The sequence below is a fragment of the Neopsephotus bourkii genome, unplaced genomic scaffold (genome assembly GCF_033783945.1).
Source record: "Neopsephotus bourkii isolate Nb327-2 ecotype Australia unplaced genomic scaffold, CSIRO-AGI_Nbou_v1 NB_1234, whole genome shotgun sequence".
Classification (NCBI taxonomy): Eukaryota; Metazoa; Chordata; class Aves; order Psittaciformes; family Psittacidae; genus Neopsephotus; species Neopsephotus bourkii.
Genome location: NW_026901719.1, coordinates 2,829,129 through 2,852,639, shown reverse-complemented (window position 1 = coordinate 2,852,639; position 23,511 = coordinate 2,829,129). Strand labels below are relative to the sequence as shown.

At 39.0% G+C, this 23,511-nt stretch overlaps 1 protein-coding gene across 2 annotated transcripts; it reads right to left on the bottom strand.

The window, feature by feature from the left end:
* Window positions 1-520: 520 nt before the first annotated feature.
* TXLNG (taxilin gamma) lies at window positions 521-22,460 on the bottom strand. Of its 2 annotated transcripts, none has more exons than XM_061364521.1 (10): window positions 22,195-22,460; window positions 13,574-13,886; window positions 12,762-12,853; window positions 9,369-9,539; window positions 8,462-8,656; window positions 7,014-7,133; window positions 5,825-5,899; window positions 3,563-3,655; window positions 2,922-3,017; window positions 521-1,567 (listed from the first exon to the last, which is right to left on the bottom strand). In XM_061364521.1, exons 1-10 carry the CDS (start codon window positions 22,348-22,350, stop codon window positions 1,247-1,249), a joined length of 1,632 nt encoding a protein of 543 aa, XP_061220505.1. In that variant the 5' UTR covers window positions 22,351-22,460; the 3' UTR covers window positions 521-1,246. The 2 variants fall into 2 exon arrangements, with proteins under 2 accessions (XP_061220505.1, XP_061220506.1); XM_061364522.1 differs by lacking the exon at window positions 22,195-22,460 and adding an exon at window positions 20,278-20,390.
* Window positions 22,461-23,511: the final 1,051 nt, after the last annotated feature.

Genomic DNA, 23,511 nt, shown 5'->3' with positions numbered 1-23,511 from the left:
GTTGCCTTGTCAGAAGTTAAATGTTGGTCCTAGTTTCTCTCAGGAACAAAAGTCAAAATGTGGCTATCAAATTTTGTAGGAATTTTTTTTTATGGTTAACAAGGGAGCTTCTCTTGTGGTATGTTAAGAACTTGAAGTACCATCTTTACCAGATAACCTACCTGGAAAGGCACTCTGCCAACTGGTACAGCTTTGAGGTTGAGTGTGCAAGAAATTCCATGTTGTACTTCAAGAAAAGTATTTGAATCTACCTGTTCAATTATAACCAGTACATGCTTAACTTAAATACATTGCATATAGGGCTGTTAGAGAAAGCCTATATGCTACAGACTCGTGTTTTGCATGCCTCCAGCAGTAAATGTCTATTTTCCAGCCTTTCAGATAATCCGGAGATTTGTCTAGACAGCAATGGATTCCTCTAGTCAGGATAACCATGTGATGGACACACTGCAGCTAAGAGGGAAGAACATGACTAACACCCATGGAATAGGCTACACAATGGCAAAATCCCACTCAGTAATGTTGCTGTGAATTTTTTCACGTATTTATATTTAACACGTTCACAGATAGAGCAAATAGCCCAAACCAGCCTTTACAACACAACCCTGAGAAGCCTGCACAAAGTTGTACACCCTGTTTCACCAGCTGCAAACTGACCTACTTCAAAGCTGTTTTTTCATACCACAAAGTACGTAAAAGCCTTTAAACATCTTTTACTATGTCCTGAACCTTTAGTTTTCTATTCATATATATGAAAACATACTAGAGGGGAAAGCTGACATTTTTTTACTGGCCATTAGACAACTAATGCAGATAGATTTATTGGGGAAATCAGTATTCTTTAGTATATTGAGTGACAAATCAATGAACAAAACCAGAATGCTATTATTTAAACCAAAACGTGACCTGCTGTCACTTTTTTCCCCAGAACGATGTTGTATCTGTACATGGTCTTCCATGACAGTGATTTGTGTTGTGGGGAGGAAATGCACATGCATCCTTTTATGGAAAAATATTTTCTTTTAAAAAAATGAGGCAGATGTGCAACACAGTTGTGGAAAATTTATAGTTTAAGCTATTTAAAGCTGCTATGCAGCTTCCTGTACCACGTAAGTCCAGTAGTTCTAAGAAAATACAGATATGGTAGAAAAAGTAAGAAAATTTTCACCACAAAACCAAATAGTTACCACCAACAGAGAAAGTTATACACAAAATATATCTCTCAATACAGTGTTTACACTTCATTTTAGTCTACAGATTCAGTGCCAGGAACAGGACTTGTTGAGACAGTCTTTGCGGAATTATTTGCCACAAGTGATTCCACATCAGGTTGGATTCCTGGTTCCGTGTCAGTGGGAGTTCCCAGCTCTTCATGGGAATTGAGTGTGCAGGACTGCAACACCTGCACAGCTAGATCCACATCTGCTTCTCTGAGAGAAACCTGCTCCTTCAGGACTTCCACCTTCTCATTCAGCTCATTCCTCTCTGTCTGAAGAGCCCTGCATAGCTTTTCCAAGCGCTCCAGTTTTATCTGAAAACCCTTGTATTCTTTATCTCTTACTGTTTTCTGAAGGACGAAAGACAAAAAGCTCTGTGATCACACTGATTTTATTTTTCAGTTTTGTTTTTGTTTGGTTGTTTTGTTTTTTTTTTCATAAGTTAAAAGACTGACTACTATTTAATCCTGAATATTAAGTTCTAATTAATCCAGTAGGTCAAATTCCAGAGCAAATTTCCTTAGAATGCCTGACCACTACAAATGGCTTGTCTAAGCTGGAGTGGCAACACACAGCTTTAGCAACAAGCAATTGATACCTATATAACAGCATAATGCTAATTGTGAGGGCTGAGCATCAGTAAGGATCCTGATTCAAGGCATTTACAACCCAAATAATGGCAATTGTAGGGAGCAGAAAGGCACAAATGGAGAAAATCTACAATCCAAAATCCAGGTCAGCAGGTACCATAGTCCTGGCTCTCTTAACTAGCTCCTTAAAAGAACAGAGAAAGATAAGCAGTGCCATAGCAAATCTACAGGACTTAGCACAGCCTAGCAAGATTATACCTCATATACTTAAACTAGACCTTAGACAGTGCAGACAAAACTGTATGCCTATGGTTTCTGTGAAAACTGTTTTAGCTCCTCTTTTACTAGACTACAGTTAGGTAGGTAATGGCATCTCATAACCCCAAAAGCAGAAGCAGTGTAGAAAAGTAACTGATTCCTTACACATGTGTTATTTTCTTCATGTCTGTCTTGGGTATTTAAAATTTATTTTTATCACAGCACTGACTGAACTTTGCTCAGCATATTAAAATACAGTAAATTCATTCAGCTTGCATGATTTTATACACATTATCCCACCAATTAAACAGTAAGAAAAGATAAGGCTGATTTTGTCATGAGTTTAGATTTATAAATCAGCTTTTGGTTTTTCATGTCTAAGACCACCAGTACCATTTACAGAATAGAAACCATACAGCAGACAAACCAAGAGGCAGCTACTGTGCAGTATATTCAGTTCTTTAAAACTGAGAAATTGTACGAAGTTCTCCAGGCCACAGACTCTAGCTTAGCCATACTGCTGCTTAAATGACAGTTATAGAACCATAGAATCATAGAATAGTTAGGGTTGGAAAGGACCTTAAGATCATCAAGTTCCAACCCCCCTGCCATGGGCAGGGACATCTCACTCTAAAACATATCACCCAAGGCCTCGTCCAACCTGGCCTTAAACACTGCCAGGGATGAAGCATTCACAACCTCCCTGGACTACCTATTCCAGTGCCTTACCACCCTCACAGGAAAGAATTTCCTCCTTACATCCAACCTAAACTTCCCCTGTTTAAGTTTTAACCCATTACCCCTTGTCCTACCACTACAGTCCCTAATGAAGAGTCCATCCCCAGCATCAAGTTACCTCTTCAGCCATTTGCAGAAGAGCCTTGTTGTTGTTTTCCCATTTTGTACGCCACACTATGGTTTCCTTTTCCAGTTTCTTAATCTTCTTTGTCATCTGCAAGAGACAAACAGAAGACTTAATTTTGTGGCTTGTGTTGCAATGTAGGTAGGTTTACATGAGTAATATGACTTCTTATTGTTACTTTCCAAGTTCAGTTTGAACAAGTTGTTTTACAGGGAAGTCTTTCTGCTCAAAAATCAACCCCGCACATACAAATTCTGCATTCAAAGAAAACAAGATTGATCCTTAGAAGAAGCAGACTAGCAACTTTCAAGTAAAACTAATAAAGGGCTCCAGGGAAAGAAGTTTGAAAAAAGCACAGCCAAGAAGACTGAGAAGTATTTTATGCCTTTAATGAAACACTCAAATTAGGATTCAGGGATTACGTAAATGTGTTAAAAACCATTAAAAACCCTCCAAAACCATTTCTCTTCCATAATATGACAAATTCTTAAGCTTTACCTTATGATCCAAATTAACTTGCAAAATATTTCATATATTTTCAGAAAGTAAACACTGTTATAAAATCTAAAATGCATCCCAGTAACAGCAAGCATGTCTATATTACTTTTTATTAAACCAGGTAATCCTGTAAGTACCTTCTCCATTTCTTGCCTGAAGGTTGTAAAGAGTTCATTACTTTTTGCCATGGTGGTCTGGAATTCTTCAAACTTATCCATGTAAAGAGAAAGCTGTAGGAAAAAGAGGCACGAACGTTAATCCAAACAGCTGTATACAAATACAAAAACAGAGTACAAGGCAAAATTAAACTCAATATATTAGAGGATTAAAATCTTTTTTTTATACTATCCTATGATTTCCATTTGAGAAGCATACAGAACTTGTCTGAAAACCTGCTATAGAAACTGAATATAAAGGAGAGTTCTAAGATTACAGAACAGCAATATATTCTTAAGTAGAAAGGGTATTATGTCTAATAAAATGTTTGAAGACATCACAGTTCATCACTATCTCATTTTTGCTTCCTTACTGAAAAAAAAAACAACAAACAAACAAAAAAACCCTCGACAGATACAGAAAATTCAGTACCTGGTTAGTGAAATCATACTCAGAAAACCTCTCCATAACCAGCCAAAGGTAACAACCAAGACTGGGACAAAATAAATACAATTCATTCCAGAAATCAAATACACACTCACAATTATGAAATGTGCCCACTGAGAAAAAAAAAAAAAAAAAAAAAAGGGGCAGAGAATACTGACAAGGAATTCATTTAATAGTGCAAAGGGTTACATTTTAACAAGTGAAGAATATTAATCTACAATGACACAACATTTTCTTGCCCTTCATCACAAGGCTAATAACTAAGAAGGAACTGAAAAATACATTCATTAACATAACCTGTTTAAAGCAAAAAAATAAATCTCAAAACCTTATGGTCCTTACTAAAACAACCTATAATATCAGTGTGTGATTTGATGTTCTAAGAATACATGACCATCTTCCTAGTCCAACTGAAGAATAATCAGTTCTCTCAATTCTTACATTGAGGAGTAAAGGACAATACCATTCAGAACATAAATACTTTATTTTGCTCTAGTATTAGAGGCAACTTCATAACAGGAATTAGCTTGGCTTGTCAACAGTACATGATGATTACCGTTATTGTAACTGAACCTTCTCTAGCTCATCTTATTCTACAAAAGAATCTTTCAGCCCCAGGAAACCACGAACTATACACACTGTTACCATTAAAATGTCTAACAAAAGGGCAGTGGCATTTTGAATGAAGGGTAATCAACTACCAAAAAAAAAAAAAAAAAAACATAAAAGATTAAGCATGGCAAAAAAATACTTGGGATAATTTGGATATTAATGTATTGAAGTTCAGTGGAGATGTGTGCATATGATTACATTTAACTGCACAAATACACACACACTTGAAATAGAAACTGTTGGAGAGCCTGGAAAAGAATTAGGTATAGTGAGCATAGAAAAAGGAATGAAATAAAGCTTGCAAGGAGACTTAATACAAAGCCTCACAAAAAGTGAAGCAGTAAGAGGTATACAATAAAAGGAACAGCTACTGCTTCTCAGATGCTATGTCTGTATGTGCTGAACCAACAATTTCCCTCTGCCTTATGTGCTGAGCTTGCATTTGCACAATGACTGCAGGTAATCCAGAACCAAGGTGCAAAATCTGGAGGCTATCTCTCCACTCACAGAGAAGATTTTGCTGTAGCATTCATAGCAAGAAAACAATCTGAAGATAGCAGGTTTTTGTGGACAGAGACACTCTATACACCCACACATACATATAGATATATGAACACATTAAAACCAAACATGATTCATTCCAGCAAAATAAAACCGTAGAAGAGAAAACAACAGTTTCAGAGAAGCCAAGGAATGGTGAAGTAGCCACCACAATGAATAGATTGTTAGACTTTCATATATTCTGGTCCTTGTAATACTAACACTGTAAGTTAAGAAGTATACTAATTCCAGCAATTCAATGTTTAGCACCTCCCAGTTACAGTACTCTCCAGAAGTATTAAACAGCAAGCACAAAAATGTCTTTACATTTCACACTTCACTATTGAAGAGTTAAATACTGGAAATTAAAGGCAATTAAAAGACACCAAATAATTTTCACAAGTAGTGTATAACATCTGAATGATACATATCTGCATGAATGATAACATGTAGTTTTTCTACATGTTGCATTATGTTCACTACAATCGCAAATATTTTGGTTTTCTTTTTAGAACAAATGTATTGAAGATGACTCCATAAAAAAACCCAAACCAAAAAAACCAAAAACAAAACAAAACAAAACCCAAACAAAAAACAACCCACAAATTAAAAACAAAAAAACAAAACACACACAAAAAAAATACCTGCTGCTTCAGCTGAGCTTCCTGCTGCTTCATCTGTTCACATTTGTGTCTGGACTCAGTAGCTTCTTTTAGCAACTAAAAAGAAACCGAAAACAAAAAAAAACCCAAACAACAATGCACAAAGCCTTATAATGAAGAAAGTACTCCTATGAATGGCTTCATTTATGATGAAAAAGAAACAAACATTAACATCGCCTAATGGCCATTCAACCATGTTTTCTCACTTGGGCTTTTTTATTACTATACTTTCACATATACAATTTAAAATGTGCTGGCACGCAGAAATTTTTGAGACATTTTTCTAATTGGTACCATGAGTCAACATTTCTATTTCTGCAGCAAGTTTGAACTGCTAAATTTGGGTAGTTCATTAACAAACTGCATGCAATTTATAACTGTTTTGTAACCTAATCTACTTTCTACCTCCATTTCTCCAGTCACTAATATTAACTTTGCAGTAGCCTTTACAGTCTAGTTAAAACCAATTTTGCTTCAACTTGACACCATTTTGTAGGTTCAACTTTGATTTTCATCAGCATATGATTCCAAAATTATGTTTTAAAAATACAGAACAACCCCACACTGGATGATCATTTTAAGATAATACAGGAAAAGCAAGGCTTTGGCTAGAAGTTACAGATATATAAGGAACACTGGGGAAAAAAAAAAACCAAACCAAAAAAAAACCAACAAAACAACCCCAAAACAAGCCACCACTTTACCTAAGTATTATTTTTTTAATTTGAAGCAAACTTCTTGGAAGACTGCAAGTAAATCGCTGATTATGGACATATAAATAAAACATCAGCCATAGTTTTGGAAACAGACAAAAAAGCATATGCTTTATTCTGCACTTGTTATTTCTTATAGCATAAAACCAGAAGTTACAACTCCTGACCACAAAAGTACCTTTGGTGTTTCAGCTCAAGACATTTCCCAGTCAAAGAAAAATCCAAACAATATCCAGCCCATTTGCTGAGAAAACGCAAATAATAACATTACTTGCCTGTATATATGGACATTAATATTGAAGGCATTACACATACACAAAACTTAAATCTCAGTCTTACTGCTGAAATCTTTCCTAACTTTCAATAGACAGTCCCCTCAACTTGCTGAATCTGTTTCAAACCATGAAAAATATGGTTTGGTGGGTTTTGTTATTCATCTTTACAAAGAATTCACTTACAAACTCCCTTTCTCGCTGATGTTTTTCCTCTGCTTCTTTAATAAGTTGGGTAGTTTGCTGAAGTTTGGCATCCACAAGTTGCTGCTGCAGTTCTTTATGTTTGAACACTTTATCAATATGCTAAAGAAAGGAAATCATATCAGTCAAATATAAAAATTGCACGAGTCAATTAAGGTAAATATACATGTATGGGGAAATGCATATTGTTTAGAACTTTCATTCAAAAGAAACAGAGGCAAAGACTGTTTTACATGCCTTTTCTCCTCTATGTCCATGCATTGTCACTACGCTTTGTCTTTCACAGAAGCCAGGTGCATATTGTATTAAACTGGTACAATGCTGTAAGTCACTTCACACCAAACATACTAAAGTCCTGTAACAAGTAGCCTATATCCTTTCTTCTAAAGGTAGTGTATTATCTCTAATCCTTACTGTAATTGTTACTTCTAGAAGCTCTGGTCCTCATCGTTAAAAAAAAGCTCAAAACGAGCAAAATTTGCAACAACAGTTTATTTAGCTGATGAAATTCCACATATCACTGAATTTTGCAGTCTTACATACATTTGTAAGTAGCATGAGGCATCTTTCTACCTTTTCTCTTCCCCACATTATCTCATGAAGGTGGGAACTAGTCTACAGAAAGCTCTCTAACTCTTCCAGGTTTAAAACCAACCAACCTCTCCACCCCTAAGAAAAAGAACCACAACTGAATAAAACTACATTCCAAATCTCCTCTGTCAATTAAAAACTAGCAAGCTAATCTTAGCTGTAGAACTCCCTGAAGGTCAATTCTCTCTTTGACAAGAACTGCCTGTTTTCCACTACTGTAGCTTAGACTGGCTAGCTTACATGCCAGTGCCAATTGAAGCTAGCTAGGTTAGTCCTATAATACAGTCATTTCCATGCCACTGGTCCAAATATATTCTTAAAGCATGATAGCATACTTTGATTCTGTGCCAACAAGAACAGCTACATACACAAAGGAGCTTCCCAAAAACCCCCAACTATAATGAATCAAAGTAAGACAGACAATAACTCTTATGCTGGTAAATTTATAATTTAGAAGAACTTCAAACACATGTTGGAAATAACCTTTGGAAGCTTAAGTTCACTCAAACCCCAGTCAGCTTCAATGTTTGATCAGGCTGCCCACATCTGGCTCAGATGAGTTCTAAATAAAGACAGATTTCCCAGTCTCTAGACTACTTATTTCTGTTTGACCACTTTCAGCATGATATTTTTTCCCAATATATCTTGAATTTAGATATGCAAAACCAGACAGAAAAGGCAGACAGTGGGCTCAACAGCTACTTAATATTCACAGTAGTGAAGTAACTTATATACATGATGGCTGTAAAATATTACAGGCTTTTGTCCCCTGTAAGGAATTATCTGATCTTTACAGTTAAGGAACTAACAGTATCCCATTAGAAGCATAATGTAAGCACCTCTTCTCGCAGTGCATACTGCTCAATGAGTTTCTTCAGTTTTTCCCCCAGTTCAATATTTTCCTGGCGGAGCTTGGCATTATGTATACCATGCTGTTCCAGTTGAGCCTGAATTTCATTCAGTGTAATCTGGAAGTGTGCAGTTGCTTCTTTCCGCCTTTCTTCTTCCTCACGTGCTTGCTGCATGTTTTCTTCCTTTTGTGAGAGAATATTAATGTGTTCAAGCTAAACCATGGACCTTTTTCATATTTTTGAGTCAGAAACAATAGTAGTATTACACTTCTGTACAGTTTCATGTTCTAGAGTTCTAGAGTTAATATAAGCCATAGTATGTTGTGCTGGCTACCCATATGAAGTGCGTACATACAGAAACTCCAGAACTTCTAAAGAATCTTCTCTTTACCACTCTGAACATTACAGAGAAGCTGGTATTACAAGATGTTACATGAATACCTTTGCAAGTGTTAAGAACTACCCAGATGTTAAAACCAGCACTGATTTCCTACAGTGATCACAGATAAGAATATCTTGGCTCTCTTCCATTATACTCCTGTCCATTATATTCTGACAGAATTAAGCCTTTTTTGATACTATGCCATTTCATACTGCCATTATATTTCAGTTGTGCTATTTTTTTCCCCATAAGACATTAGCACTGCTCCCAGAACCAAATATGCCAGAATTACATACTGCAAGCAATACAAGGGGAAAAAAAAACAAACCCAAGTTGAATTATACCTACTTTTTTACCTTAAAATCAGGGACACTTACGTCACATGATACTCTTCTTCTCCAGGTACAGATAACAAGCAAAGTGGTAAGTAAAAAGCAGCAGCCTTGAGTTTAAGCAGGAGCCAATAAAGTCAGATTTCCACCACCACTGCCACTGTAATTTATATAAACTAACCTTCAAAGTCTTGTTATGACGCTGAAGCTCCCGGCAGAGAGATTCCAGTTTGCTACGTGCCAAAATGGCCTTGCTATGCTCACTCTGCAAGTGGACTTTCTCCTTCACAACTTGTGCTTGCTTCTTCTGCAGTATCTTCATCTGCTTTTGAACATTTCGACTCTCCTCCAACTAACATTAGAGAGTATATTTATGAAATAAACATAGGTGAAACTATATTCTTCTAGATGAGCAGACTGAACAAACTTTTACACATTTCAGATGAAAGAAAGTAAAATAATTTCATTAAGACCCCCAAGTTGACACTTAAAAAGAAACTTCCATCATCCTACAGACAATTCTAAACGTGTAAGGACAGAAGATGGAAATACACAAATTCCAACTTAACCTTTGAGGATAAGGGACCACGGGCCTGTTGATGGGCCATTAACCTGTATTCAGCCACAGGGTTAGAACTAGCTCTGAGAAAGAAGGATATGGCAGATATAATTAAAAACCAACTGAAACTGGCTTTACAACAGGTCACGTTTTCCACTCTTATCTGCAAGGTACACACAGCTGTTTATCCAACAGGTTTCTCTCTCTAGTATCAGAAACAAAAATCCATGGAAATGTGTGCACAGTTCTTTCTTGTCAGCAGGAGCTCCTACCAAAGGAAGCAGTAATTGATACAAGTTTGCAAAATGCTAAGGTATTTCAGAATGGAACAGATACAACTAGCAGCCCTGACAAAGCAAGTACTATTAAAGCTGCACAGCTCAGACTCTGATGACTTAAAGAGTTCTGTAGTCTCAACCATCTGAAGCAAATTTTTTGTTGTACCTCTTTAGGCTCTTTAGACTGTAAATGACAGTGTTAAACTATGTATATGGTGCTGACTTCAAAATATATGCTATGAATATCCAGTGAATAGAAGTTTCTTGCATTAATATGTAGTTGAAAGTAAGTTCCATTACACAGGATTTTTGGGCTCCATAAAGAAACCATATTATTTAGTCTGTTCTGTTGTAAAGAAGGCAACAATGTTAAGTTTAACACTGCTCCTTATTAGTGCCTCAGCCTTAGGACACCACAGCAAAAGAAGGCTGACAACAAGGAACATCACCATGACAGAATAATGATACAGTGCTAGTTTTTTGAAAGAGCTCAAAGTAATGCTGAAGCACAGAAGAAAGGATAAATACAATTAAGCACCTCCATGACAACAGTAAATTAAATGTATATTTAATCTAGTTTGGAGAAAAGGATTGTTAAGGGAATATTTTGATATTCAAAACATAAAAAGCCCTTTTCTTGGGTGGCCAGAAAAAATACTTCGAGTGGCTGTGCTGTTTGCATACCTATGAAATTTCAGGCCTGTAAAAGTATGCCAGCATGAGACCTATCACCATGGATGCAAACCTTCCTGCATCACAAACTGATCTCCTGATAGTTTCCAAATTAGGAAAAAAAAAAAATTGTGGAAGATCTTTTGCCAGGAGAGAGGCATTCCTACCTTTATGGTACAGTCCTTTTCATGAGACACCACTGAAAAACCTGACAGTGAGCTTTAAAGATGATGAATCTTTAAAAAAAGAAAAAAAGCATTGTAGGTGCACTGTCATAAACAGTTCAAACCTCTGCTGGCATTAAAGCTGACACCTGTGCCAGTGGTTCATCACCACTATCATGAAGAAAAGAACGCATCTTAAGAGGAACACAACCTAAACTTTCTGAGGGAAACAAGAGTACCTCTAAGACTCATTCAGCTAAAACAGCTATTGCTACACCTGGACAACCTCCCACCCAAAGTCCCAAGAGTTCTGAGCACCCTGGGGAAAGCAACTGGTTTTCCAGGAAGGTGACTAACTATGGACTGTGAATGCTTATGCTGCCTATGGACTACAGATCCTCTCACAGGAGGGGAAAAAACAATATGAGCATGTTTCTCTCCTGATTGTCTTCAACAAGAAGGCTCAAAATTAACATGGTTCAGCTAATTTTTTTTTCTGCAGAAGCAAGGAATTCATGCGAACCTAGCCCCTCGTGCAGGCCATCATGATCACTGTGATTTGACGTGGGAGTTGCTCGCTCAAATAGAAAAGGCATCACATGCACAAGCAACTGCTCGTAAGAACTGATTTACCACATTTTCCTCTCACAATATCAAAGCTCATTTTTAGGTGGGCTCCTCATCCTTGAGTTGCACTGTGAAAGCATTATTGTATTTCTTTAAATTAAAGTGACTTCTTATAGAAGCTGCTGGTTTTGAAGGAAATCAACTCATGTGAACAAGAACGTGCAGGTGAGAGAGCAGAGAAAAAGCTAAAATGTAACAGATCTCCAAGGAGGATTTAGGATTTCCTAAACAGAACTAATCTAAGTCTTCTTATTAAGTAATTAGCATTGCCTTTGTGAATAAAAAGACTACCTGCTAGCTCACCCTCAAAGCTCTGGAGACATCCTTAATCTCAAAGGACAAAAAAAAAAAAATTCAGGAGAGCGATGCTCCATGTGGTGCAGCCATTATGTTGTTTTCAAAACCACCTTTGTATATAACACACCTGACATCTACAGAAGGAAAAAAAATTAATACTTTTGTCAAACTCCTCAGTTATCTCGTTTTACACTCCTTTTGTAACTGCCAATACGGTAGGAAAGCATGCACACGGTATTTCCAGTCTTTCCGTTCTTGTCTGTTCCTGTCTCAAAATGAACAAGTCAAGCATTTTTGTCTCCAGGGACATTCTGAAAAGTGAGCTCATGAGTCATGTGTGTGTGTGTGTCCCCTGTTTTATGATCACCTAATTTAGAAAATAAATTATCATTTCTCCTACTAGGGGTAGGAATGCACTTTATGATCAATCACTGCTAACATTTTGACTTTTTGATTTGTTAATGAAGAAATGTTACTTTTCTATCCAATCTTTTGCATAATCAGAAAGCACAAAGCAAAATTAAACCTACACCTAATTTCCCCTGCCCCCCCAAATCACTTAAAAGTTAAGCATAACTTAAACTTTTTCCAGATCTCATTATCCCAATATGTTCTTTCCCTTTATCCTAAAGGGTATAAATTATAAAATGCTAGCACAAAAGCACTATTGACAGACAAAAACTAAGAAAATAATTACTCCCCAGAGAAACTCTAAACGTCTGTTAATCCTAATGCTATGCTTCAATGCCAAGTTATCAAAACTTACTTTCTTTGGATTTAGGCAGTCATGTAGAAGCAGAATGACTGCATGCAAGTTTGGCTGAAGTAATACCCATAATAAGCCTGAGTTTGCTTTTTCTTCCGCTACCAACACTGTGAAATATTCAAAATTGTTACTGTCCTGTATTAGAAGTTCTTGCATTCCACAGTTAATATTAACACATGAATAACTCTTGCTATCTTTACAAATTACTTACCAGATCAGCATACTTCTTGCACAAAGCTGCCAGCTTTTCCTCTGGTGTAGAAAGCGTGTTCAAGGCTTGCATTAATAACAATACTTCTTTTCCTATGAATTGGATGAAAACCACCAAATTGAGAAAAGAAAAAAAAAAAGTACCAGAAAAGAGCCTATCTGTAGAAAAGTAAAATACAGAGAATTCCATGAGAATTTTGCACGAATTAAGTTGTTCTCTGGTTTGATAGCTGCATAATCCTAACAGATGACAAATGTGAAGCCATCACAGTAAGAATTTGTCTTGCCTATGTGACATTACATAACTTGGATAAAGTTATAAAAAGTTACTTTAACCTTAAAACCACAAAAATATTTTTATATATATATTTAATTGCACAGATAAAAAGAAAAATCTAGAAGAGCAAAATTTAAAAAGTTTTCGCTAATAAAGGATATTCACACAAGTGTTTTTAATAAGGTTCTGGAATTTAAGTATCAGCAGTGCTTTGGTAGCATGGAACACCACAATCCCAAATTTAAAAGTTAATCCAACAACCAGAAAGTTAAAAACGCTTATTAGTAATTACCACATTATTATTATTGTTGTTATTAAAGTTCCTTTTAAAAATGGCATTACCAGCTGAAGGATTCTTACATATGCATTAAGAATTGTCTTTTCCTAAGCGGAAGTACACCTTTTCTCAGAATATCTTGTTAAAGATGACAAGTTTTGGCTACAGAGTAAACCTGAGACAAAGACAGAGCAAATGCATAGCTATTTTATGAAAATATTAAAGCCATTTAAAAATCGTAATGCTGAAGAGAACATACCCAAAGTTTTCTCTTTGTGTTTTTCACTCTCTGGATCTTGCTGGCCATCAGGTGGATCAGTACGGGCTTCTTCTCTCCCAGGAGTTTCCTCACGAGACTCTTGAGAGCAGCATGTGGACCCCAGGTGCTTTCTGTTCTTTGTGATACACTCAGCTTCATCCAATGAACCTGTGTTTTCCAGGCCACAACAGTTGGACTGTGCATGCTGCAGTGGTGTGTCAGACAGTTCATCGCACTTACTCTTCACCAGCTGATCCTGGTTATTCATTCCCATCTCCTGAGAAACAACTTCTTCCATTGCACCACCAACCAACTTCAGAAGGGAAAGGAAGAAGTAAACAATCAATCAACTATACTTAAAATGAAAACTTTCACCTTTCTTTTGCATGGACAAGTAAAAGTAAAATCCCTTCCTTATTCAAGTTGATATTCACTGTTGTTAACGCAGGTATATAAGTAACTGTAGACAGAATGACCCTAAAGAGTGATGAAGAAAACAGCATACAACAGTCCAAAATACTAAGTACTCTTTTACAAAACAAATTTGAAACCATGTAATTGCAAAAATGTTTATACTCTAGAAATAAAAAGTTCCCACGGAAATTTGTTCTTAAAGCTCCAAAATTAACTGGCTATCATCTCAGCACACAATCTTAAATACAAACACTTCTCCCATGGTTGTTCTTAAAATCTCACAAATCAACACTATCAAACCTAAAACTCAGCAAGAGTTTAACTAGCTTTATGTATTGTTATCTGAAAAACAAGGTGCATAAATTGAGACAGGAGGACATTATTAAAACCAACTTTATTACATATTGGTTCCAGAAAAGTGAAAGATACCAGTTCTAAAATAACCCGAGATATACTGTAAGAAAGAGAGAGGCAGGGAGGGAATTAACCTACTAGGAAGTCTAAAGAAATACACAGAAATACACTGATAACACACCTAGGGTAAGAGTTCAAACTACCTCAATCAGAATGCCAAATAGGACTGTCAGCTCATGACTGGAGAATATCTATTGTTTTAATAAGGATTATAAACACAACTGGAAACACATCCATTTTTTAAATATTAAAATTTATATCTATGAAGTAATAAAAAAAAGTAAGTATTAACTGACTTCAGATTTGGAGTCCTACTGCCTATGATTTTTAACAATATATTATTTCTGCTCAATTAAACAACTTGCTCTCCAAAGATTTCCTAAACACCCAAAGGTTTAATCATTTAACCAAAAAGTTAAACATCACCAGTTGTTTTAGAACGGCAGTGATATGTCCAGTATTTTGGAGCAGAACACCCGATAATATCGCTCTATATACTACTGAGCAGCTACCGGACTCCCCCCTCAACCACTAGGACAACATTCTCAATTTCTAGATACATTTAAGGCTGATGAGAGAAATTCAAGGGTGTGTGGTTGGGTGTTTTTTTGTCTTGTTACAGTATAGAGGCTGAGACTCCAGACAGTATTTTGGGGTGGTATTTTTTGCTGTGCATTTGCAATCCTACTATACAACGTGCATCCATGGGTGAAAGTATAATAAGCAGAGCTGAACTCACTTCACTGCCAAAGTGATCATTCTAATTGATTTGTTTTCAGTGAATGGAAAATAAGTTTTCTTAAAGTCACAAGAAATTTGTTTTTCCCATTTATATGCAGAATTTCATTGTTTAAGCACAAATTTATTTCATATTATCTTATATTTTTAATATTTAAAATGTCCTAAATCTTAAACCTGGAGTTTGTACTGGGTTTTGTATTCTGCACAGATGTACTCCTTTTCAAAAGAAATTTGCCAACATCAAAAGGACACAGCCAACACTAATAATACATTGCGAGATATATTTCAACTCCAAATTTGTTCAGCATGCTTTGAAGAGTTATTTAAAAATCATTAAACAAATGTGTTAATATTGTAAAAAAGTTGATGACAGCTTAGCTGTTCTCTTCACGTAAATAAAAGTCCCTTGTTTTAGACCTTATCTCAAGGCAGAGAATGATGGAATTCATATAGTATCTTTCATGAATGACAGTAAGGTTTTTAACTGCAAATAATCTGCATACACATTTAGGAGCAACTTTTTGACTTATAAAGGAAGATTCACTTTCACAGCTTTTTACAAGTGTGGAAGTGATGCATGTGGTATATGGGAAAAAAAATCCAACCAAAAGCCAAAAAAAGCATTGCCAATTTTATTCTCCAGTAACGCAAGACAAAATACTTGATAAATGCCAGCAAAGGTAATGCAGTAATAATACAACTACTGTAAAAAATAACCAATCCCAAGATTTAACAGTTGACTTTTTAGAGCTGCAAGATGCATATTTTTCCTGTGTAGTCTTAAACAGTGGGGCATCCATTGGCATGGGAAAGGCTTACCCCTCCCAAGTTTAGGGTCAGCTAAACAAACAAGATTCTTCTTAAAAAAGGACAAGAAATGTGAAAACAACAGAGCTTGCTTATTTTCATAGATATCAATGTCTGAAGACATGGCACAGATCTCCAAAAATCATGATTCATACAGAAGCCAAAGAAACGATGTTACATTAGACTGACAAGACAGGAAAGATCAGAGGTATCAGATCACAACGTGATACCAGAGCAGAATTGCAGTACCAACACAACAGCTGAAACTTGCGTTTTTTCTATTACATAGGACATGAACTTCTGGTTCAGATACTTGTGCCTAAGAAGCCTGGCAAAAGGTAGGGAAAGTCTGCTCTAAACTCAAAAATTTCTGGTTTGGCACAGTATTTCCAGACCTTCTGAAATCCATAAATAGACCCCCATAAACTTTTGAAAGAAGAGCACAAAATTGCCAGGAACTTCAAAAGGCAGCTGAGAAGGCTGACTGGCTCCATTTGTGGTTGCACACTGAACAGCAGCAGCTCTCTTGCTATCACTTCATTCCCCTTTTTCATACCCACCTCTGTTGTGCTAGCCACAACATTCACGCAGCTTGTTCTAACAGTTCATAGCCAGATTGGTACCTCAGACCTGCTCACGGCACAGTAATAGGCAATCCTGCCAACTAGGAGTCCTAGCACGATGGTTGGAAAGAAGCCAAAGAACAAGAGTCACTATAAAAAGTAAACCTAATCACAGCCAGAGCACAAGGAACTAAACAAAAAGCAACCAGTTAAATAGTTAACACTGACTACTGGGGTACCAGAACACCGTCAGCAAGATGACGCTCATGAGAAGCACTGCTTCAAATTTAACAACCCAGAATTTTTCACTGGTTCTCATCTGAGAAAATTCTGCCATTTCTGGGGGAAAAAAAAGCCCACAAAAAACCCAACAAACCCGAAACACAAAATCCCCACCCCAACAACAAACAAAAAAGGCCTGAACAACTGATGGTGGGGCATACATGTGAACAGTTAAGACACAAAATGCCCACTTCTGGCAAACCATCATAGTAACCTCAACTCTTGTCAATTCAGAGCTGGCAATCAGCATGCATATTCCACAGCACCTGGAAGTTTCACAGAGTGAACACTACCACCTCATTAATTCAGCAGGGCTTTTGTAACAGTGAAATTAGGTGTCAATCCAGTTCTGTGATGACAATAACAACCTCTTAACTCTGAGTATTCTCCATCCTTTGTCAAAAAACCCAGGAGGATTTTCAGAACTTCATGCTCATTCTCTGAAGTCTAACAGAGCAGGCAGAAATAACCTACCAGAATACTGAATTGAAGAAAAAGATTTATGCACAAGCATCTTGTACATCTCAAATATCTTTGAAAATAATAGCCATAGTGAAAAAAACTATTAAACTTGACAATCTTCTTTTGGTTTTCCAGTGAAAATGGAAGAAATCCAAGCTAGTGACAAGCAAACATGCTCACTGCAAAACCAAAGCTCACTGTGGCAGTAGAGAGATTTTGTAACAATATCAAATATACTCAGCTTAAATGCAATTAAAAAAAATTAGTGACCAGAACAGGCTAGAACACTGTATTTAAAGAAGCGGTTCTACCAGCAGCTACAGCAACCCTGATAACATACCAAAAACAGCTTAAAAAAACCTAGTTAAACTCGATATATTAAGTTGTGGTTTGTTAAGTTCTAACAAAACTAACAGTAGTGGCACAACATAAATACATTAGAATTTTACTAACTTAGATTAGAAAGTAGTTTTAAACAGAGAAGTCTGCTATTGCCTGACCAGGGCCACAAACACTAATAGCTAGATGACTTCCCAATTCAGACTAACCAAGATTTTTCCCCATTAGCTGTCACTTTAGATACTAACACATAACCAGAAGTCTGAACAGCCTTCCAACAACTCAATATTATTCTTAACACTTTACTATAGGTATTTCAGATTTGATCTGTATAAAGCTTCAAGCTGGAGCACAGCAATAATAAATGTCACACAGAGAATGTTAAGTACTAAACCATTCTCTACCACTGAAACTGCCACCCCCCTCACCTCCCCTTACTAAGACAATGGTTAGAACAACCCCAACTATTACCTTTATATTTTCAAATGAGTGCTCATCAGACTAGTGAACTTCTCAGTTCAACATTCCAGCCAGAACACAGCACTTCCAACAGCACATTGTATAACAGTGCTGATTCAGTACTGACTGAATAGAAACAAAACCACCCCGCCAAAGACCTTCTACTGAAATCTCCGCTACCTTTTCTAGTTGCTACCACGCTTCCTCAGCTTCCAGCTGGCTTCCAATCTCCTGCTTCTAACCAACATTAATGATAGAAGGCCTATAATCTGACGGGTCAGAATTAAGACGGTTACGTACCTAGAAAAATGGCCAGTGAGAGACAAAGTATGTTGCACAGGTAATGTGTGGCTTTTTTAGATCACAAAATTGTTTACAAAAACGCAAAACTCTACCATTACAAAACAAGATACTTGCCATCTACCTAGCTGTTAAACCAGCTATTAAAAGGTGCTGACACTTCTGAATTAGTGTATCATCTTCAAGCTATTTAAGACAGAATTATAAGGCAAACAACTTCAGGATGCCCTGCAGGAAACACTGCCCCTGCTCATCCCCAAGTTTTCATTCAGTCTTTTGCTATGTTCTCTCAAGTTGTACCTAGATCAAAAAAGTTACGCATCAAGAAAACTCTCAGTACCTACCAGATGAGAGTACAAGAGAGGTATCCTATTTATTAACCGGCTATGATCACAAGAGTCTAAGCCAACTTCAAACAGTTCTGCTCCAGTAACGTTCACTGCACGTAAGGACAAAACAGACACTTTGGCAGAACTTTCCTTACCATGCCAAAAAGTATTAATAAGACTTACTTCTTTGTTCTCTTACCTACAAGAGCCCATAAACACAGCCACAGTGCTACCTGACATATACTGTACTTATTGCTACTATATGTACTCAAGTACCTATATTTTATATTCCTGTGCATACACATACTCAGTCTTTTCCTGAAAACTCTGTATCTCTTATTGAAAATAAAACCATAAGCAGTAGCTAAACCCACATCTTTTTTCTCCTATATGCTAGGAAGTTACTCTAACAACAACAACAACAAAAAATACTGGTATTAATCTGTCAAAACATCTCTTACAGTGCTCATAGTAGCAGATGGCCTGAACTGTGGGAAGACTTTTACAACCTTAGCCTTCAGAACTGCTAATACTTTCAAATAATATCCTGGAAGCCTCAGAACAAATGTATGTACACAAAACAGATCTTCACAACTGTAAGACAATCTAAATATATAAGCAAATATGTAATCATTGCTCAGCATCAGGCTCAAGAAAAAGTACATTTAAATAACATCACTCAGCTGACTACATCCTCAAACCTACCACACATGTAACTGGGCATAAAAGCCTGATAACCCTTAACCTGATCAACTGCATTCAAACAAACAGAACCAAAAAACACCTGTAACAGCAAGAAGTATGTAATTTCTCATAAATGTTTACGGTTTATAGCAAATTTTATGCTTCCTGCATCCCAGTAATTTACTGTTACCTGCTAACACAGGAAAACTTATTTTGAAAACATTTGTGTGATATACTTTTCCTCAATACAGATATTCAAGAAGAGCTCATTTAACATAACTATTGTGCTAAAAGAACAGTCATTCTTGGTAGCAATGTTAGTCATGTCTTGTCCATAAAAAGTAGCATTTTGGGATGTCACAGAATTTGGGTTTGAATTTTGCAGCAGGTGCACCTTCATCCACTCGTCTAGACGCAATAATTCAGGTGCTTGTGACCATAAGACTACCTTATTAAGGTTATTTCTCCATGCAATAAATACTTCCCTATACTGTGTTCACTGCCCTGGATGATCATGCAGCCTAATTATACCTTTCTGAAAAAGTGGTGGCCAAGGTGCCTTCCCCACCAAACTACAATCTTGTGAGATCAGAAAGTCACTTCAAACAAACATTTCACCTTGTTCTGTCATTAAACTAAAAATTATGTTCTATGTGCTCATTTACCTACTTTCAAAACACTGGACTGAGGCACCTGCAGTACTGCTCATCATTAGTTTCAAAGCACTGCAAACTTGGAAGTAAGTCCCAGCACAGCAGGAGGACGACTAAGAAATACCTACTGTGGAAATCTGTATTTTATCTTTATAAAAGTCAATACAAGGTCAATGTTAACAGACTGCTATTAACACTGCTGGCCTTACATTTAAGAGTAAGTCTCTAATATTGTTTCAAACACATTCTTATATGACCTTTGCTTCTGGTTCTTATTTTTCTGTTACCCCTTCCATGCTTCTTGTTTTGACTTTCATCAACCTCATGATGCAGAAGAGATTCCAGCTTTTAAAAATAGCTTTATTTACCTCAAGCAACCTCAAATGAAAGAAAAAAACCACACCACGTTTTCTTTTATATCATTCTTTTTCCTCTGTGCTTGGAAAAAAAAAAGTAATTAAAACCATCTCTTCCCTGCTTTCCCTTAAGACATTAAACATAATTCCTGTAATTCTAGGGGGAAAAAAACCCAAAAAACATTGGAAGAACCCAAAGCTTAAATGGAAGCTTTCAGGACACTTACAGGGTAAAGTGCTGTACATTTCACCAGTCCTTTTTTAATGTAAGGGGCTGAGACAGGTGCTAATTAAGAAAATATTTAATATAGCATGAATCACTTCCACCAATGAGGCTTCACTTCCTCTTCACTATAAACCTAATAGTTTTCTAGTCATCCACATTACATTTCTGGAAAAAGCAGGACAGACGAGTTCCGAATTCACAATGCAAACAGGTCATAAAGAACTTAAAAGTAAAGAAGCTCCCCTGTACCAAGGCAGGGGGAAGGAGGCTGCAGGGGACTGCTTAAGGATTTTTAATTCACAAAAAAAAAATTTGAAGTAAAATTTGCTTAATCTTCCCTGTCACGTTTCACCTTTTTAAAATGCTCAATTCCATTCGACTGCGGGTATGTGAACTAGCACAGAGATGCTGGTTTGTTTGTGTGGTTTGGATTTTATTTGTATTTTGGTTTTAATCATCAGCATTTGCTTTCGTCGCAGATGCTAAAGTTACTTACAAGCCACTTCCCGGTAAGGAGCTTCAAAAAAACACACAGCACAAGAGATGGTTCTTCTTTGAAGAAAAAATACCTCCAGAGCCTCCTAAATCTCTCCAAGAGCCAAAATAAACAACCATCACTACTACCAAGTTGCTATTTATGGGACGTTTTTATCCTTTGTAGCACAGAAGAAAGGTCCCATAAAAAAAAGCCACTTGGATTTATGTATGGACACAGAGTGAGATACCGAAGTGGCACATGAGATTACCGTGGCAGTTCTGTCAGGCAGCGTGTTGGTGATGTCACGGCTCAACTACAGAACATTTTAAGTCTTTGCTGTTCGCTGCACACATATTTTAGGATTTTCCTATATGGACGTGCAATATTACTGTAAAGTCACCGAGAACACCGTGGCTTTTGGTGGCGTGTCGGTAGAGGAAAGAAAATGAGAGAAAGAACCATTTTTTACCTATTTCGAAAGAAAGCACTCCCCCCCTACACACACACACCGCGCGGCAGGCAGGCAGAGCCTCCGCTCTGGCACGCGTCTCTCGCACCTCAACCACACGGCCCGCACCGGTGAGCGCCAACTGCCGGCACAGCGCCTGGCATCTCTAGCCAACGGGACCACCGTGGGGGGACAACGGCATACGGGCAAATGCCTCCCAGACCCCGAACCGACCCGTCCTGTCTCCCCAACAAACCGGGCCCCGCCACGTGCCTCCCCCCCCCCCGCCGCCAAAGGCCCGCCGCGCGCCCGAGGCAGGGACCGCCCCTCGACCCCCGGGAGAGGGACATGGAGAGCGGCTGGTGCCACCCCCGGCCAGGGAAGTGCGAGTGTGGCTCCTCAGGAGAATGCCGACCCTCAGACACACACGCGCGGCTGCAGGGACGCGGGTCCAGTCCCGTGGGGAACCGGAGAGGAGCTTGGCCCGCCCCGGGCCAGGTCCCCGAAAACCATGGAAGCGGCGAGGGCACGGCCTGCCCCAGCCCCAAGCGCTTGCAGGGCGCCGAGGCCGCGTGGGGACGGGGGAGGAGGGGAGCGAGGCACCACAAGCCGCCGGGTGGGGAGCGGGAGCGCCCTCCCACCATGCCCGGCTGCGCGCTGCCTCACCTCCGGGCCGCCGCTCGCTGTTGCTGTTACCGTCACCACCGCCACTGCCTCCTCCTCTCCGCTGTGGCTCTGGCGCCGGCTGCGTCCCTGCGCGCTGCTGCCACTGCCACCGCTGCTGCCTCCTCCGCGCGCTGCCTCCGCTCCGCGCGTCGCCATGATGTGACGGCAGCATCCAAACAAGCTGCCGAGAGCCGAGGCACACCGGAAGCTCTCCTTGCCTGCCCGCCCCTTCTCCCTGCGGCAGCCAATCGCCGCGCGGTCCCTCGTCTCACGTGAGAGGTCACCGCCCTCCCTGCCCGCTGCTCCCCCGGAGTCGGAGGGAGCACGCTGGGGTCCCGCGGAAGCAGCGGACTGCGCTTTCCGGCGTGCACCGCGCGGCTCCCCTTTCCTAAGGCATGCCGGGAGTTGTAGTCTGGTCTGCCGTGGGGGGTGCCGGGAGGTGGAGTCCCGCCGGCGCTGGCCGGGGGGCGGGGCGGCGGGCGCGCGGTGGTGTCAGCGGCTGGTGATCAGGGGGCGTTTAGTCCGCTCCGCCCGCGTTCCTTGTGGCCATTGGTGCCTTTGCCGTGGCTTGGGAGACGCGGACAGCTCAGCAGCGCCGCCGTGACGGGGAGTCGGGCGTGGGGTGGGTCCGCGGGCCGCCTGTGGGTAAGGCGGAGGCCGTGGGGATGCTGCTCCTGAGGGAAAACGGGGCTGGGAAGAGAGGTTTAGCCGGGAATTGCTTTGTGCAGGTGTGGCCGAGGCCGGGACTGTGGACAGAGCGTTTGTGAGGCCATACCTGGAATACTGTGTTGTTTTCTTCCCCGCCATACAAAAATGATGTGGAAACTGGAGACCCCAGAGAAGGGTCACAAAGACGATGAAAGGGCTGGGAAGCCTGGCTTATGAGGAAAGGCTGAGAGAGCTGGGTTTGTTTAGCCTTGAGAAAAGAAGGTTTGGGGAAAACCATATCACCATATTCCAAGTATTTAAAGAAGATGGAGACTTCCTTTTTACAAGGAGCCATATAGAGAAGACAAGGAGTAATGGGCACAAGTTTGTCGTGGAGAGATGCCATTTGGAAACAAATGGAAAATTTTTCACAATGAGATCTATCAGACATTGGATTCCCCAGCACTGGACACTTGTAAGATCTGGATAAACAGGATGCTGGGATATCTACTCTAGGTCATGCTTTGCTAGAAAGGCTGGACCAGGTGACATCATGACATCCCTTCCAACCACGGATTTGATGATTCTATGACTCCTTAGGCCAGCACAGACACCTGGAGTGAGCCAGAAGCCCTTCTGGTGAACATAGCCATGTGCTGCTGCAGCCCA